Source organism: Berghia stephanieae, chromosome 14 (genome assembly GCF_034508935.2).
Source record: "Berghia stephanieae isolate SIO BIC M18660-M18661 chromosome 14, UCSD_Bste_1.3, whole genome shotgun sequence".
Taxonomy (NCBI): Eukaryota; Metazoa; Mollusca; class Gastropoda; order Nudibranchia; family Aeolidiidae; genus Berghia; species Berghia stephanieae.
This window is the reverse complement of record NC_088373.1, coordinates 7643591-7663924: the sequence shown is the minus strand read 5'-3', so window position 1 is coordinate 7663924 and position 20334 is coordinate 7643591. Positions and strand designations below refer to the sequence as shown.

Sequence of the window (20334 nt, the reverse complement as noted above, 5' to 3'; positions counted from 1 at the left end):
AGTGGTGATGATGATGATGATGATGATGACGATGACGATGATAATGATGATAATAATTATGATGATGGTGATGATCATTATCACCATCATCATCATCACCATCATCATCATCATTATCATCATTATCGTCATGATGACAACGACTAAACAATAAGAATAACAAAAACTGACCATAACTCGTCGTTTCTCTCTCCTTTACCCTCTACCAATATCCAGTTGCCTCACAGAAGGGAATGAAGATGGGAGCACTCCGTCACGTGTCAGACATCAGAGCTGATGACATCAACAAGGACAGTCATGGAGAAATTGGTCTGCAGGCCGGTACAAACAAATGTAAGTCCTTCTTTATTACTTGTATCCTTGGGAAATACCTCATTTTGTTTTCAGTACTAATGATACTGATCTCTATGGAAAAAAACAGGGTCCAACGCTTGAGTACAATAACAAAAGAACAGCGATGGAGGCTATTAATTTGGTCACATCTTACGTCGAGAAGATAACATCCCAGCCCAAACTGTAATGACAGAATATTTCCTTCATGGCAACAAATATGTAGGGAGACCACCAACATCAATAGTAACTACCCTGAACCAGGATCTCTCTACATATCAGAAATTTCTGGATTCAGATGAGGCCGAATTCATCCCTGAAGAACTAAGAAAAACTGCAGTGCCCTCCGTACTAAAGTCACAACAAGATCTTGACAGCCTCATAACTCTGGCCCAGGACCGTGACCAATCTGTAAATAACAGTGTTATTATTTATTTTTAGCTTTGCCAGTATTGCTGAACTCGTTGACAAAAGTTCGACATGGAATGTACGGAAAAATGTTAACCCCCCACCCCCCCCCCCCCCAATCCTATTATTTTTTGAGAATAGATTTTATTTAGCTAAAATGAATCAAAGATAGACGAGTAAATAGATGGATAGATGGATGGATAGAAAAATAGATTGATAGGTAGCTAGACGGATTAAAAGAAATATTCTATGGATAGTTACCCCCCCCCCCCCGCCCCTAAATCCGACACTTGATGCTAGCTATTTATATCTGGCATATCTATTGATTAGTTTATTCTTCCACACATCCAATCATTCATTATTTCTTCCATCCAGCCACTTATTTATTCATTCATTCATTCATTCATTTATTCATTCATCCATTCATTCATTCATTCATTCATTCATTCATTCATTCATTCATTCATTCATTCATTCATTCCTTCCTCCCTTTCAGTTGCCTCCCAAAAGGGCATGTCCTCAATGGGCGCCATGAGACACATTGCAGACATCCGTGCTGAAGACGTCAGCCGAGAGGGTTCAGCTACGATTGGACTCCAGATGGGATCCAACAGAGGTAAAATTATTCTAACATTTGACGTAAATCGGGTGATTTTTCATGAAGTTATGGCCAGATGTATGGGAAAGGTATCCAGCAACTTTTCTCAAATTTAATACTTTTTCAACTTGACTAGCTGTAAGAAATATTAAGACGTCTAGAAGTGAAATTAAGCTTTGACATTTCCCGAAGATGTACAAAAAGGGTTGATTTAATCATTTATGACAAGAACTCATTTTTGATAAAATTGACCTTTTAACTAAACTTGGCAATATATATCTCAGTTCAAACCTTTTCACCACCCTACTGAATATCATGTCATTCACAGTAACATAATATTATTATTATTATTATTGACTTATCCTTTTCTTTTGTATTATCTGTCACGTGACAGGTGCCTCCCAGAGTGGAATGTCCTTCGGCGCCCAGCGACACGTTGCTGACATTTCAGTAACGCCCCTGACCCAGAACACCAACGCTAGCATCCAACTGAAACCGAAACCCGCCGCCGCCATCAGCAAAGGTCTGGCACCGGCTGGTATCAGTTACGTCAGTACTGGCAAGCCCGTACCAGGTCAACAACAGCAACAGATGGCGGCGCCTGTAGAAAGCTACCAGCCCCAGCAACAAGAACCCGTCCAGTACGAACCCCAGCAAGACTACAACGATGCTGTCAACGACATTACCAATGACGTCAACGATATGGGGGTGAGTTGATAATGTAGGACGTTTTGCTACACCTACTAGACACATTGTAATCAACCTTGTTATTTTCGTGTTCTATTTTTCTCTTGTTATCTCTGTAACGGTGACAGTCGTCTCCAGACGGTAATTTTAATCAACCTTGTTTGTTTTGTTTTTTCATGTTTTATTTTTCTCGTGTTATCTCCGTAACGGTGACAAGTCGTCTCATGACGGTAATATGTTGGATTGAATTTGATCATCAAGAATAAATTAAACTCAGCCTATAGAATGTCAGTTAAAATACTTGATACCTCCATTAACTCACTCAACTCTAACACCGACTATATTCGTAGTTTACCCGAGTTACTTTTACCCCATGCCTATTTATTACATTTTTCTGAGACAAATTATAGGCGTAGTATCAAAGCTAATGTTTTTAATTTTTACATGTTAATGGTAGTTGAATAAAACTATCTATGCGCATGCTCATTTTAAATACATTTTTTCTAGGATTGAGTGAGTTAAGGAGAGTACGTTCGTTTTCATTTGTTTCTAAAACACCCAAAAAAAAAAAAACACACATAGAAATTGTTTTGTACACAGAGATAAATTTTCTCGATCAATCTCTTTCCGACATAGTACCATACTGACACGACGGGTCATTTATATTTAGTTGTAGCAATCAGACTTTGGATGAAAACTCAGCCAGATTATTGCCATGCCGTGCTCCGTAAAACTTAAGGCCAGAAATCTCGTCCCTCAAATATTGATCAATTAATTAACATGAACCTCACCTTGGCAAAAACTAACTTCGCGAAGTCCCAGATTTGAGAGGTTTTTTTTTCTTTTTTTTTTTTTTTTTTTGATAAGGTGAGGGTCATTTCAATCAACCAATATTTGAAAATCAAATTTTTCTGGTTAATTTCTTTTTAAATACGTATTTTGTCAGTGTAATTTCACATTCACAACATTTTGTCTTAATTTCCCACTACGTAGCTATGACCATTCAGTTCAGTTCAGTAAATATAATCAACTTCGAATGCCCCCCCCCCCCCTTCCCCAACACCCTGTGTTCTATTTTTTGAAGTCATTAACGAAATATGACGATAGTGATTGTGGCTGAGTATTTCAAAATAGAAAATAAATGATAAGTAATCAAGGAATGATGATAAACCTTTCCTTGTATACATAATACAATGTGTGACCTACATACTCATTCCAGTGTTTTGTAATGGTGAACCAGTTGGTGAAAAGTTGATTAACCCTCTCCTTACCAACCATAGGAAACTCGTCACATCCGGTACGATACAACCGACAATTTTCTCATTCGGATTTCTCTTGTATATCACAAAATGTAAAGATTTGCTTTGATTAAATTACAGCTATAAATACTAAACACTGTGTTGTAGAGCTCATTTTGCTGAACAACATTCTGTATAGAATGCACTTGTTATTTTTTGTTTGATTAGGAAAAGTCTATTTTTGTGTTGGGTGGGTGTGAATTTTCGGGGGAAATTCTAAAAATGGCTGGTAAAGAGAGAGTTATAAGTTAAAACGATTGAATATCTATACACTAAAATTTATAGATACACTTACCTATATATATATATATATATATATATATATATATATATATATATATATATATATATATATATATATATATATTTATGAGTGTTGGTGGGTACTTGTAGGTCCGAAAGTGCTCGATAATGGTGGTTAGAGCTAATATATAATGCAAATTTTCACTCACATTTTTGTGGCCGAGACGACTCGTTTCTGTGTTTTTTACACTTCTTCAGTCGGCGTAATCCATTGTAATTACAATGGATTACGCCGACTGAAGAAGTGTAAAAAACACAGAAACGAGTCGTCTCGGCCACAAAAATGTGAGTGAAAATTTGCATTATATATATAAATATATATATATATATATATATATATATATATATATATATATATATATATATATATGTGTGTGTGTGTGTGTGTGTGTGTATACAGGTAGCTATATTCACTTAACTCAATCACAAATATTATATAACTCTAAATTCAAATTCCGTATCCTGGTCAATGGATTGGCATTTCAGTACCAAGTTTACGCTACATTACACATAACACCAGAGTGAGAATCTAGGTCACACTATTTTTATTTTCTAACACACTAGATAGACAAGTCATAGAATGACATTTGACTTCACGTTTACGTACGTCCTGTATTGATTCTACCTAGACACACCCTGCTTATCCTTCTCATTAGCATGAGCCATTTCATTTTCCCTTACCTACTACTTACGTATCCTGTTTTCATAGCTGGCCTTCCGATCTCTGCCATAATCTGAAAGAAAAAAAAACAATAAACAAAACAAAACAAAAAAAAAAACACAAAAAAAAAACAAAAAACGAAAAAAAAACAGGTATTCAAAATTTTAGCCATAAAACTCGTCCTTCAAATATCGGTCATTTTAATCAATCACATTTGAAGACGAGTTCTCTGGCCAAACTTTAAGATCCATGTTTTTTCATAGTCGACTGCCTATGGCAGAATTGTCCAAAATTGAGTTTTTTTGGACTCTAAAAAAATATGGCCAGTTTCAATCGTATCTATCTGACCAATACAGGTTTTCAATCTGTGGAAATGACTGTATTTTGATATTGAAGATATGATTGTATCTAACTATAAACGATCTACTTCTCTGGTTTAAAAGTCTATCTATCTTCGTAATAAAAGCTACACACCTCTTTCGGTTAATTTTCTCTGAAATCTCCTATGACCGCTTTTCACCTCTTCTTCTAATAAACGGACTGACACAGTCAAGTTCAGCACCATTGTCGGAGTTCAGGTTCAATGGAAAAAATATGAAAAAAATTTATAGTAGTACTTTCATGACATTCTGTTGTGTGTATTTAAATGTCTCTGGATTCCTCCAAAGCTGAGAGTATATCAGGTCGGTTATTCTTTAAACGGACATTACTAGGGGGAAGGGGGGGGGGGGGGGGGAAATGACTGATCCTCTCCTTACCAACCATGGGAATAAATCGTCACATTCGTTACGATGCAGACAACAATTAATTTTCTCATTCTGATTTCTCTTGTACATCATATAATGATATGTAAAGAAATTCTTTGATTATAGCTATAAATACTAAACACGGTGTTGTAGAGCTCATTTTGTCGAACAACATTCTGTATAGAATGTACTTGTTACTTTTTTTGAGAAGAAAAGTCTATTTTTGTGTTGGGTGGAGTGGGGGGGAACTTCCGGGGGGGGGGGGGGGTTCTAAAAATAGCTGGGAAGGAGAGAGTTAAAATTGACGGTCAACAATAGAAGGATGACTATTGACAATGGTGAACACCACAACCACCAAGTTCTGTCATATTTTAACCCTCTCCGTACCACCCATAGGAAAATCGTCACATTCGTTACGATGCAACCGACAATTTTCCTATTCTGATTTCATTTTGTTATAGTTATAGCCATAAAAACTTGACACTATGTTGCTGCTGAGCTCATTTTCTGAACAAAATATAGAATAAACACGTTGCTAATCTGTTTGAAAAATCTAATTTTGCGTTGGGTTAGTATGAAGTTTTGGGGTAAAATTCTGTAAATAGCTGGTAAGGAGAGAGATTAAACAGGATATAAAACGTTGGGACAGACATGACTCTAAAAGCTTCTGTGGTATTCTCGGTAAGGGCTGCCTGAAGCCGGTGATCGTAAAATACTAACGAAAGAGTGAAAATGGAAAGGCTTCTTATGGGAACAAAACAGACAATGGACGTTTCGGGTACAAACCCTTCGTCATCACAACAATACTTTATTTGTTTTCCACGTTTATTTGTGTTATTGTTGTGCTGACGAAGGGTTTGTACCCGAAACGTCCATTGTCTGTTTTGTTCCCATAAGAAGCCTTTCCATTTTCACTCTTTCGTTAGTATTGTGAAATTCCCAAGTTTATCAGCCACTATATTATCCCACTATTATATTTTTCTATCTCCTCACAGGGTTGGTAACAAGGAGTTGTAGAACATCACAAATGGTTGGTCTACATCCATCATGTTTGCTTGTGCTTCATGCATATTCATATTTATTCATAATTCATATAAAATCGTACAGGAAGAATCATTCACACATTATAATATCGTCTTCATACAATCCTGATATTGAACTGGTCTACAACTACGTGTCCTTATTAGAAGGTCTGATAACCTAACGCAATTATAGGCTGAATTTAACATTTAGTTGAAATCGACAAAAATTTTGTATTGCAAGAAAGAGAGGAAGATAGAGAGAGAGAGAGAGAGAGAGAGAGAGAGAGAGAGAGAGAGAGAGAGAATAAGTTGGAGTGAAATATCTGTTCAATGTTTAGTTATCATATAACGTTATAACAAGTGTAACTAAATGAAAAATTGCCATATTTATGGACAATAAAGATCTATTATTATCATTATTATTATTATTATTATTATTATTATTATTATTATTATTATTATTATTATTATATTATTATTATTATATTATTATTATTGGTTTATTTTCCATTACAACAATGAGACCAAAACAATGTGGGTTGTCAGACCTTAAATAAGTACACGTTGTTCCAAAACATTGTATTTAACACAGTGTTTGACATCACGATCTACAATCTACATTAACACTTTTTCATTCATCTGACACTATTTGTGTGTTTGGCTAGTCTGTTGTTCCTTTTGGTTTTTTTCATTCAAAGTTAAAAAGTAACAAATTTTAGACTAACACGTTCGACCATTCAAACATTATTATTGTTACATGTATTATTATTATTATTATTATTATTATTATTATTATTATTATTATTATTATTATTATTATTATTATTATTATTATTATTATTATTATTATTATTATTATTATTATTATGTTGACGCTGTTCTCTTTAATCAATTCTTAAGATTTGCTGATTTTTCTTTCTTTCGTCAATGCATCTTGATTCAAGATATTGCAATGCTTATGCAGATTCAAACATCAATAATATTATGGTTGTTTTCTTGTTCTGTTTTATAAAGATATAATCATTAAGTGCACATTATAACATAGAATTTTAAAGATTAAGCAAGATGATAACTTTAGATGTTTTAAAACTCAAAGTAAGTCAAATTAGTAGTGTAATAATTATGATATTTATTCGTTTTTATTTTGTTTGCTAACTCTTAATACTATTAATTCAATTTTACAACTGCAACACGTATTTTTATTGAAATGGTGAATGTACACATAGATAATATTTATGTACACACATAGCAACACGATAATATTCTTATTATTTATGTACACACTGCACACTAATATCTTATATTTATGTACACACTAGCAACACGATAATATTCTATATCATTTATGTACACACTAGCAACACGATAATATTCTATATCATTTATGTACACACTAGCAACACGATAATATTCTATCATTTGTAACATACAACACGATAATATTCTATATTGTTTATTTACACACTAGCAACACGATAATATTCTATATCATTTATGTACACACTAGCAAAACGATAATATTCTATATCATTTAATGTACACACTAGCAACACGATAATATTCTATATTGTTTATTTACACACTAGCAACACGATAATATTCTATATCATTTATGTACACACTAGCAACACGATAATATTCTATATTATTTATGTACACACTAGCAACACGATAATATTCTATATCATTTATGTACACACTAGCAACACGATAATATTCTATATTATTTATGTACACACTAGCAACACGATAATATTCTATATTATTTAGGCGTGTAGTATTCAAATATGGGCGATGTTTTCAGATTAAAAGTAAAAGCAGCCCTTCTTACTTCACCCATCCTCATCTCCATCACACCCCCTGCCCAACCGATACCATATTCTAATTGTCCTTTATTTTCCATCTAGAACCACGATTATTTAAATTCTTATTCTTTATTACAATCAAGTAATTAGTTCTATACATTTAATGTTTAAACTAGATCTTAAAGTTTAAATTCTATATTAGTTTAAAATGAGATTTTTTGGAAAGTTTAAATGGCTTTTTGCGGAAAACATGATTTAAATACAATAATATCTCTCAGGATTATCTAGATCTTTTTTTTTAAATGCTATTCCAGTCTTTTCTCAAAACAGACTCGATGAAAAAATTACCTGAATATAAAGAAAAGAAATTTGATTATTCATTTGTTTATCATGATTAAACTTGGTGTTGTTATCTAACCTGTAATGTAACCTGGCATTAAAATGAAATTGTACTTGACTCTAGTAAATATGAGAAATTGATAGAGAAAAAAACAGCAAATTCACAATTTTTTATCGTACCGCCCCAAAGCTTTATTCAAACATTTTTTAAAAAGAAATTTAGGAGCGGGCACCAGTATAAGATAAAGATCTAAACGAGAGGGTATGAAAGGTGCCAGACAAAGCAATAAAGAAAAATACAAGAAAAAAAAAATCCAAAAAAAAACAAACTTGGGATGGGTTTTTTTCTACTATTTTTCTTTCTTGTTTTGTCTGGAACCTTTCATACACACTTTGTTCAGATCTTCAAACATTTAGGGATATCTAAATCTAAAATGAACTGCCTATTGTCTATTGTGTTGCTTATGACTACTAGATATGCTTCTGTAAAGACAATTCAAATGTAAAGCTTTTGTCGTGCTTTGCTTTTGCTAGTTTCATAGTTAAGAAAAATCAATAAAAAGAAAAAAATGTTTTTCAGTTTACTCCATTTAAGATCGTTTTGCTCTCTTAGGTTTAAAACTCTATCGAAAAAAAAACAAACAAACAAAACGTATTCATCGGCTCGGGCTCAAAATGTCGAAGCAAATTGTAAAAAATCGTATTCGACCAGTATCGTAAATCCTGTTGCAAGTAACCTTTTGTATCGAGTATTATTTTTGCACAATCCCATTCTTCAAAATGTGTACAAGTCTTACAGGTGGATGTTGAAGTGTTGATGTGTCAACAGCACATAGAAAGGAGTTACATTTTTGACACATCATGAATGGCTTCTAATGATAGAAAATATTTAGCCCAAAGCCATCTGATATTGACACAACTCTACTATTAAATTGACCATTTTGATGTGTCAACACACACTTGAAAAAGGGTTATATTTTCAACACATTCTATATTGATTTAATTGTAGAAAACACCTGGCTAATTGAGCATCCGGCATTGACGAAAATACTACTTGGCAAATTCAAATATCTCTAGTTTCAAATCGCATTCCAGTTGTTGATCTATCTGATTCGACTATCATGTGAGAAGGAAGAAGTCTTTTAACTCACTCAACCCTAACACCGACTATATCCGTAGTTGACCCAGGTTACATTTTTACATTTTCCCCATGCCAATCAATTACCTTTTTATGAGACCAATTATAGGCGTAGTATCAAAGTTAATGTTTTTAGTTTTTACATGTTAATGATAGTTGAATAAAACTATCTATGTACATGCTCATTTTAATTTTTTTTTTTAATTCCTATTTTGAAAAGTAGCAAAAATCTCTAGGATTGAGTGAGTTAAAGTAAAGCCACAAGCTGCATGGAGCAGGGGTTTTCTTTTTTATATCTCGTTAACTTAAAGGGACAGTATCAATTCTTTGTCAACCCGATGATATGACCAGTCTTTTGCAAAGTATTATACTAGCTGTAAAACAAACCCTGCTACCAAAACACTCTGTGTCATGAAAAAATCTTGATTGCTCTTCGGATCGATACTCGTACCCTTGCCTGTGAGGCGAAGACTCTACCCACTGAGCTTCTGGTACTCTTTTTATGATTATGACCAGCCAATTGTCCAATGTTTTTATTTTATCTCAGTGTAAATGTTGCTGCTCGAAGCTCGAAGAAATAAATAATAACGTGAAGTTGAATGTAAGCTTCAATTTAATTATAAAAACAGATCTGTTTTTGTAATTAAATTGAAGCTTACATTCAACTTCACGTTATTATTTATTATTTTATCTCAAAACACCTGTAAAAAGTCTTCAAAAGTCACCAAGAATCTCAGGGGTTTGGTAATAATTCTAGTCCAATCACAATCCACAGTATCAAAGCATCATTTAGAATTTTAATTGTATTTCGAATATTATTGAATAACATTATATAAAGTAAGTAGTCCTTTAGAACCTATTTTGCGTTTGTTTAAGAATATTTTCAAGACAACAATTAGACCATAGCTATGTCGGTCACCAGGCTTGTAAATAGATTTAATACTCATAGTTTGGAACTTATATTATTTAAAAGGGTAAAAATTAAAAAGGAATAGAGAAGAATATTGTATGAATCTAACGCATGCACAACGTGTCTTTATTGTCAAAACATCTCATTGATTTTATTAAAGGAGCCTCTTGCTGATTGATTCAATTGTTTTAATTAAAATAGTCCTAACTACATCACTGTTAATAGAGTCATCTGCTGTCAATACGCCTCAACAGTCGTAACGTCACTTCCCTCGTAATGACGCATAGTAACTTAGTAACTGGCTCTAAACTATCGGAACAATGGCGGACGCCCTTATGAAATATTTCTCCGATGAGCATAAAAGCGTATCTATCCAGAGGGGGGACAAAACATTATAAATCTGATCATGTTTTGACTTTTACACATTCTGATCACAAGACATATGAAAAGTTCTAGCCAGCATGAAGAATAAAAAGTGCAGATTTTCTTTGTTTAGAACCATGATGGCCACCGTTGCTGGGCGAAGTGACATCAGATTATTGAATCCAATTGTCGGCTTCCTGGGATGTTATAATACCAACTTTAATCAAAGGAAACTTTCAGCGCTACAGTGCAGGGCCCATTTATCTCGAGTCTATCTCGGGTTTCTTTATCGTTAAATGGGAGGTATTAATTGCTTATCACCATTTGAATAGGTTGCTAGTCTATCTCAAAGTACCTTCCTCCAGATCGAACATACATTACCACTGTGGGGAGATCTGGATGTAAAAAATTTCGACTATATATAGATAGTTCGAAGTTGACGTCACCCACGTCTTTGTTATTGTTTTTTGCCATCCGCGTGTATGAGTACTTCTCACTAAACTGTATTAACCTGACTATAAACGTTCATGGTTACACACAGTTTTGTGTGTCGGTCCGGTGTACTTCCGGATGGCAATGGTGTGAGCTTCTTAGCCAAGCGCATACTATCAATATTATCCTGACGCAATACCAGTCGATTGGTTTTGAGATGCGTTCCCCCACAGTCAGAGCTATCCTGATCCGACACAAGTACTTCACGTTCAAATCTATCTAGTCTCACCGAGGCACTTTTGTTTTACATACAAAATGAAGTTAGACATGGACATTTTCAAAAATGCTGCTTTGGGCTTAGATTTAGTCAATCGCTTCTCATACAGGACTTTCAATGCGTTTTTTTAAACAATTATATTATCTAGCCAATTATATTTTGTAAAATTTAATGCAACCATTTGTGTAAGGGGTGTGTTTAGAACCTGTACAAGTTTAAATCACAATCACACTTCCCCATAATGATTTTCTTGGGTCGTAAAACAATATGTTCGTTTTATAAGTGGAACAGATAACAGCCTGTAAAGCGCTTAGAGCATGTGACAACGGGGGAAAGCGCTATATAAATGCCATTTATTATTATTATTATTATTATTATTATTATTTATTATTATTATTATTATTACTTATTATATTATTATTATTATTATTATTATTATTATTATTATTATTATATATTATTATTATTATTACTATTATTATTATTATTATTATTATTATTATTATTATTATTATTATTATTATTATTAAAAGATAACAAGTATAAAACAGGGACTGATAAGTCAGTTTGTTTAAGACGAATGTCCCAAAAATGCAGGTTCGTTATACACGAGTTAAAATCAGAATCTATAAATTATAAATGCTTGTGACAAGACTACCAAATAACTTGTTGTTTTCTCTCCTGTTTCCCCCGACTGGTCAGGTGAGCAATGACGTAAGCAACGACTTCAACTACGAGCCTCAGCCACAATTTAACAACGAGTACAACTATGAAGATGGCGCTGATATGTAAGACGAACGACGACATCCTCAGCAACGAAGATAATAACAACAACAACAACAACAACAACAACTACTACTACTACGACAGTAATAATTACAATATCATCATTAGATAATAAAATCACACAACGTCGCATATCATTTATTACCAACTAGATCGTTACTACTAAAGTATTCAATAGGGATACATTTTAAAAAATGGGATATATATATATAAATATATAAAATAATCTAAAATGAATGCGCCACCACCGACTTACTTACCACAGCGACAAGTCTTTAACAAGTCTATTTACTGATGATTGTGTGTCATCAAGCAACTCCAACGGTCTTTGAAGTCCATCCAGCAACTTCGTCCATCCCCCCTCCTGTTAAAAACATCCACTCAGCATATCCAAGATACTATCTAAATTAATAATAAAATCTCGTGCATTGAATTTCAATAAGATCAAAGCGACAAACAAAATTATGTCAAAATTATTTCTGACATAATATTTCCATCAAAAAAATGTGCCCTCCAATGTATGAAATCAATACAAAATATTATTATACAGTATATCATAACGACAATGCCCATTGAAATTCGATGCCGGAAGCTGAGAAAGGGGGCGTTAACAAATAGATCGGTAAACACTCAGTGAATAGACTTGTTAAAAAACGTCCATGGTAATGATGAATTATAATAAATTAAATGTGAAATTCAAAGGATAAAATGGACAACCATTATCATTATAACATACGATTTATTTATTTTATAGTTTTACATCTTTTGTTGTTTTTTTTTAATAAACGAAAATATCTTTTTGAACTCCTGTGATATAATATTATAATTATAAAGCATTTATCTGAAACCAAAGCTCTGGGCTCGTTTATATTTTATAATAATTATACTTATTTCGATTTTTTAAAAAGACGGATTCTGTTGCCCCTCAAAAATTCGTTTTACAGCTAAACCCATCCCTGTTTAGTCTTTTAAATAATTCTCATGTATAAATGAACATAAATGAGAGGAATAACTCATTACGATCTAAACATCCATGGAATTCGAGTCACCAACTATTAACATTTTAAGAAAAATAAAGCAAAGAACTTTTATCAGTTGGTCAAGTCAACACTAATTACCTGGCAAGCTTTCTTTCTGAATTGTCTGAGAATCGTTGGTATGTCTGTTACCAGATTGAACACATACGATGAAATCATCCATACTGACATTGGTCACCCTTTGAAGCCTAAAAGGATTTTTTAAAGTATTTTCTTAATACATAATTTTTGGCAAAAAGCATCGTAAGAACAACTTTAAAACTACAATCAATAATCATGTTTTGCGTTCATATCATTTATATTATTTTAATACGCCAAATATTGATTTGGATTTGCGTAAAATAATTAAATTATTAATTTTCAACAAAAAAGATACTGGTGTGCAAAATGTTCTTTCTTACTATTTTTTCTGTTCTATGACATTTGCTATTTATTTCTCGGTGGATCTGGCAATATGCCGCCATTTCTCTCTATCGTGTTTTTAAATAAAAAAGACTTGTTATCATTCTCACGCTACCATACATGTTGTTTCTACTTTTGCTTCTTTTGTTACTAGTTTTTATTTCTTGGTATAATAGTGTCTCATGTATTCATATAACATTGTTAATAATATTTTTATCATTATCATCACATTGTCTTTTTTTTTAAACTTTTAGATGGAAAAATGTTAAATGTTATCATCGTCAATTTTTACTTACCCGTACATTCTTTTATTTTTACTTTTATTATTAAAAAAAAAAAAAATTGGTTGTTTTCAAAGCAGAAATTACGATGATACTGTTAAACATTTTTTTCTTCAAATTTTCCTTCTCGTAACAAATCAAATCATGGTGAGAAATCTTGACATTTTAAATTGTTTTGCTTATTACTTTTTTTTTTTAATCTAGTAAAACTCAACTGCTTTTTTTTTAAATATACATTAGTCCGGCTGAAATGCAATAGTCATGAAATTCAACTCAAATAAACCTAGATCAGAGCAGTTTGATATGGGTTGTGTTATCTCTTTGTTTATTATCAGATCAATCTCATTGAACAATTTTATTCTCTCTTTCCAAATGTTACTTATACGATTGTAACCATGAACAATACAAAACCATAATGCTTTCCTTCCTATAAGGAAAAAGAACTATTTCCTAGAAAATAAAGTTTTTTGCTAATGATTCATAATATACTATTACTATCTGTGTTTTCTACTATTTACTCATGACGTCATTGCTCACACTTGCTTCTGTCATTTTTTAAAATTTGAGAATTTAAAAAAAAAAAAGAAGAAAAACGAAATAAACATAAGCTGCTGCTTCTTCCTCTTCTTTGTTGGTTTTGGCTACTTTTCAATTTTGGAAAATATTCGCCATTTTGGTTTTTTAAAATGGACTAAAGATACGTACCGAATCGAATTCAACGACTAACATTGTATTCATTAAATTATAAATCTAGAACGTAGATTTGATGTTACTGATTAAATATTAGCTATGGCGCTAAAAACATTTTATTTTATAAAACCAGACGATTAACATTCTTCACTTACAAGACCAGTCCCCGATTGGAAATTTGAACTGATTACATTTTATAGATAGATCTCATTCCAATTAACGGTTGATCCATTATTTTAAGCCAAAATTTTGAAACGAACTTTTTTCCAATGAAGAGGCAATCGGCCATCATCACCAACGAAATCAATGCTGTTTATTTTCGCTATTTTGTCACTTTTTCATGCATCATTGTGATTAAAAACGTCAATTTCTTGGAATAAAAAAAAAAAAAAAAAAAGCCAACAACACGCCGTCTTATGTTTTGTTTCTAACAATTAATTAGGCTGGACTTTGGAATTCTGGTCCTTATCATGAAAGTTTGAAAAACAAACAAGATTCTTTAATGCTATGAACTATGGGGACTTAAATAGGTCCTTTGGTAGAGCCATCACCTGACTGGTCGATTTTTTCAACGGAAGTAACTTTCAACCGCCCACAGGGAGATCCGAACCTTGGACCTTCAAATCGCAAGTCTTCTATCATACAAATAGACCACTAAGTCACACAAAACTTTCAAATGATTTGAGAATATTAAGTCACATGATATAAACTCGGGAGATGGTACATGACAACAACAACAACAATCAGAATAAAATTGGAGAGAAGACGGACAAGACCGCTCTTTCCGTTTGTAAAATAATGTCGAAATACTCTTCAACGGTCGTAACGTCACTTCCTTCCTAATGAGGCATGGTAACTTAGTAACACTGGCTCTTAACTATCGGAACAATGGCGGACGCCGTATGAAATATTTCTCCGGCGAGCATAAAAGAGTATCCAGATGAAAAAAAAACCCATAAATTTGATCATGTTTTGACTTTTACATATTCTGATCACAAGGCATATGAAAAGTTCTAGACAGAATGAAGAATAAAAAGTAATGATTTTATTTTCGAACCAAGATGGCCGCTGTTGCCGGGCGGCGTGACATCAGACTACTGAATCTAATTGACATGCGCAAAGCACTATCCGCTCCTACGGATTATGGGGCCGTTTTCATGAACGCGGACTAGCGCTTGGTCTCTGGTTATCTCTGACTTTAGTCAAGGACTTGAAAAAATCGGATTTTATGTGAGCTAAGCAAGTCCCAGACTAAAATCACGGCACATTCGGACTAAATTTGGCAACGTTTTGGTCATTTACTGAGGCAGGACTTCACAAGCTTAGACTGAGACGAGTAACTAGGATACAACAAGATAGCAGCTATTTTTAGATGAGAGAGCTTCGGTTCGGAAGGAAAATACGTCGGTTACGAATGACAAGGCAAAAAGTGCCCTGTTGCTATTGACACTGGCTTTTAAAAGACTATAAGATACGTGCAGATCTTCGACAGTACACATTTTTGTGAGTAAAAACTAAAAATAAACTGAATCTAATCGGGTCGTGAGTTGCGAGTGACTGGAGACTCGAAATCGAAGGATTTGCGTCAAAGAACAACGAGAAAAAAATGATCAGAAAGTATAGTGGAGACAAAAGTTATTCTGCTGACATTATAACTGACTGAAAGACCGTGATTCATCAGAACACACTTTCTCTTTTGTTCTTTTATTGTTTTTGTTTTTTGTTTTTTTTTGTTGTGGTTTTTTTTTTTTTTTTTTTTTTTTTTTTTTTTTTTTTTTTTTTTTTTTTTTTTTTTTTGGGTTCAAATTGTTTGAGTTTCATTGAAACTTTCATGGGCCTAAATATAGAATTAACAGTCGACCATCGTGGACATCATTGTAGTCGAATGTCAATATCACGTGATTTGATTCTTCATGACAAAAGTAAGTTAAAATATGAAAAGAACGAAATATTATCTATACCGGATGTGTTTCTAATTCCTCTTTAGAAATCGTTTGCGTTGAAAGTATGAAGGCGGGTATTTTTTCCTGACATCGTGTACTAGAGAGCGTGATGTTACCCACACAAAATATAGCCGAATAAGTCACAGTCCTTACAACGCCCACCATCAGGGTACCTAGTTTGAGATCACCTAAATGTCTCGTCCTGACACGTCCACACTAAGAGGAATACACTCAAATGTTTACAAATCATATGTTAAAGTTTGTTTTGTTTTGTTTTTAATAACAGTATATAACAGAGAGATGATTTACAAGGGAAAAAAATATCATCTCCCAAAACTATAACTATACATTCGACTGTTTCCCTCCCAGCCAAGGACTTTGCCAGGGTCAGGACAAAACTAAGTTATCTCATTCCAAGACAAAGACAAAAAGCAATTGGCGGATAGAAGACAGAACAAGTACCTACCTCCCTGCCCACTATGGGAGGTCGGGAGCCCCACCCAGTGCGCAATCATTATACAGACAGGAAAGACAGCAAAAGTGGATGTTATTAATTTTTACAGTTAACAGCTTCTAGCAGCCTAGTATCACTTTGAAACGTTTGCTTTTTTTGTTGTTTTTTTTTTTTTTTTTTTTTTTTTTTAAGGGTTTTACGGCGCTTGCAACACATTAAGGTCATATCAGCGCCAGTAAAAAGGAAGAAAATGGGATAGTAAAAAGTTCTAGAATTACAATTAAACCACACAAGAAAAGGTAAGACAAAGGGGAATTGGTTCAAATAGGAACTCCAAGAGCCTACTGTCAAAGTACCTACTTAGTTTGAGATCACTAAAAGTCGCATCCAGACACAAGCACAGGTCCCCACTAAGAGGAATATACTCAAATGTTTACAAATCGCAATACGTAAACAAAGCATAATACAGTGCACAACAGAGAGATGATTTACAAGGAAAAAATATCATCTCCCAAAACCCTAACTATAAATTTGACTGTTCCCTCCCAGCCAGGGTATCTGGTCAAGGCCAGGACAAAACCAAGTAATCTCATCCCAATACAAGGACAGAAAGCAAGTTGGAAAACAGCTATAAGGGGATAGAAGACATAGTAAGTGCCTCCCTGCCCACTATGGGAGGCCATAACCCCACCCAGACTTTGAAACGTGGATGACCGCTCCCCAAGCCAGGATGTATACAATAAAAAGGGAAAACATACTAAATCTAGGTGGGTTACAATGTTCGTTTTTAATATTTTACACATTTACAACAGCAATATATCAGATGATATGAGAACACAGGTACTCTCTCTCTCTCTCTCTCTCTCTCTCTCTCTCTCTCTCTCTCTCTCTCTCTCTCTCTCTCTCTCTCTCTCTCGTTCACACACACACACACCCAAAATCACTTTCTAAATATATCAATCAAACATTGGAATATTTTCATTAATTTACTTATATTATTAATATTCCTGATAATGAATCAAAAGCAATGTACTTGTAATAATTGCCAACCATTACCTTTGTAGCCAACAATTACGCCGTGTAATCAGAATCTATTGGCCAGAGACAATTACAAATACTGATCTCTATGACAAAACCAGGGTCCAGCGTCTAAGTAAAATAATAAAAGAACAGCTGGAGGCTATTTGGTCACATCTTACGTCGAAAAGATAACATCCCAGCCCAAACTGCAATGACAAAATATTTCCTTCATGACAACAAATACCTATATAGGGAGACCACCAACATCAATAGTAACTACCCTGAACCAGGCTCTCTCTACATATCAGACATTTCTGGATTCAGATGAGGCTGAATTAATCCCTGAAGAACTAAGAAATACTGCAGTGCCCTCCGTACTAAAGTCAATCAAGATCTTGACAGCCTCAAAACTCTGGCCCAGGACCGTGACCAATGGAAACAATTAACAACATGGATGGAGAGAGAAGCTATACTCAGCGACTATGACTGAATCACACAATTCTCAGCAAGCGTCATTCGGACTGTAAAGCTTACTACTTCTACTACTACTACTACTACTACTACTACTACTACTACTACTGCTACTACTACCACTTACTACAACTACTACTACTTTTGTCCTTGTTAAGACACAAACCAAACAATAACATGCAAGGAACGAAAACTTTAAAACAATCATTAGCACAATTATCACAATAATGTCATATTATTCTAAAAAATAAAACAACACGTATTTAAAAGTTTGGCCAGAAAACTCGGCCTTCAAAAAAATATTGGTCGATTAAAATGACCTTCATTGTGTTTTTTGTTGGTTTTTTAAAAGGGTTTTACGGTGCTTGCAACACATTTAGGTCATATCAGCGCCAGTAAAAAGGAAGAAATTGAATAGCTAAAACATTTTAGATGTACAATGAAAATGACTCTAGGAAAAAGTGATGGTAGCGGAATGGTTCAAATATGTTTGTTTGGCTTTGTTTTTAAGCACGTTTGGTGAATTTCACACCAGTTTTCTTTGTTCTTTTACTAGTGGTCTTTATTCATAATCACATTCACACAATTGTGACCCCTCGTCTTAAAACGGTATACTGTCGGAATGATTAAGATGCTGAAAATGGAGTTTATGGTCGGAAATATCAGCCTTGCAATGAGATTGTATATTTTATCGAAGAGAATGAATCTCGAATCTTAGAATGGTAAATAGCAATAGTTCAAATTTTTGACCAGTTTTGATTTAATTCGGCTTTTTAGTATCTGATTCATACCAAAAAAATACCGTTTTGAGATGGTTTTTTACTAGCACATGAACAACAACATAAGGAAATACTTCTACAAGAAGACAGGAAAAGTTATTGAGAAATTTTGAATAAGTTATATATAATATATATATATATATATATATATATATATATATTTAAATGTTAAAACAATTCTTCCAAAAACAAATGGTGACAACACAAACACAGCACAACCATTAAATCTCAGCTCTACACACACACACATACATATATACAAAAATTATGTCATTTTACGACATAACAGCTTGGTTTTTTGTTTTTGTTTTTAAGGGTTTTACGGCGCTTGCAACACATTTAGGTTATATCAGCGCCAGTAAAAAGGAAGAAAATGGGATAGTAAAAAGTTATAGAATTACAATAAAAGCACCCAAGAAAAAGTAAGACATAGGGGAACTGGGAACAAATAGGGATCAGATGTAGATTCCAAGAGCATACCACAATGACTTAGTTTGAGATCACCTAAAAGTCTCATCCAGACACAAGCACAGGTCCCATCTAAGAGGAATACACTCAAATGTTTACCAATCATTTAATATAATATGTAAACTCAACATAATACAATGCATAACAGAGAGATGATTTACAAGGAAAAAAATATCATCTCCCAAAACTATAACTATACATTCGACTGTTTCCCTCCCAGCCAAGGAGCTCCGGCAAGGATCAGGACAAAACTAAGTAATCTCATTCCAAGACAATGACAGGAAACAATTGGGAAACGGTATGGGGGATAGAAGACACAGCATGTACTCCCTGCCCACTATGGAGTCAGAGTATGGGGGGATAGAAGACACAGCATGTACCTCCCTGCCCACTATGGGAGGTCAGGAGTATGGGGGGATAGAAGACACAGCATGTACCTCCCTGCCCACTGTGGGAGGTCAGGATTATGGGGGGATAGAAGACACAGCATGTACCTCCCTGCCCACTATGGGAGGTCAGGAGTATGGGGGATAAAAGACACAGCATGTACCTCCCTGCCCACTATGGAGGTCAGGAGTATGGGGGATAGAAGACACAGCATGTACCTCCCTGCCCACTATGGAGGTCAGGAGTATGGGGGATAGAAGACACAGCATGTACCCCCTGCCCACTATGGGAGGTCAGGA

The 20334-nt window shown here is 34.0% G+C and overlaps 1 protein-coding gene across 4 annotated transcripts in view; it reads left to right on the top strand.

Moving 5' to 3' along the window:
* LOC144959962 (uncharacterized) overlaps positions 1–14445 on the top strand; it is a 75251-nt gene extending 60806 nt beyond the window's left edge. For 2 of the 4 annotated variants that reach the window (XM_078892842.1, XM_078892841.1), the window contains exons 9-13: positions 217–333; positions 1235–1354; positions 1731–2044; positions 6027–6061; positions 12020–14445. In XM_078892842.1, coding sequence (XP_078748968.1) covers positions 217–333; positions 1235–1354; positions 1731–2044; positions 6027–6035 — 560 coding nt within the window. In that variant the 3' untranslated portion in view covers positions 6036–6061; positions 12020–14445. The remainder of the gene's footprint in view (positions 1–216; positions 334–1234; positions 1355–1730; positions 2045–6026; positions 6062–12019) is intronic. The other 2 variants (XM_078892840.1, XM_078892839.1) reach the window with 1 other exon arrangement.
* The last annotated feature ends 5889 nt before the right edge of the window (positions 14446–20334 follow it).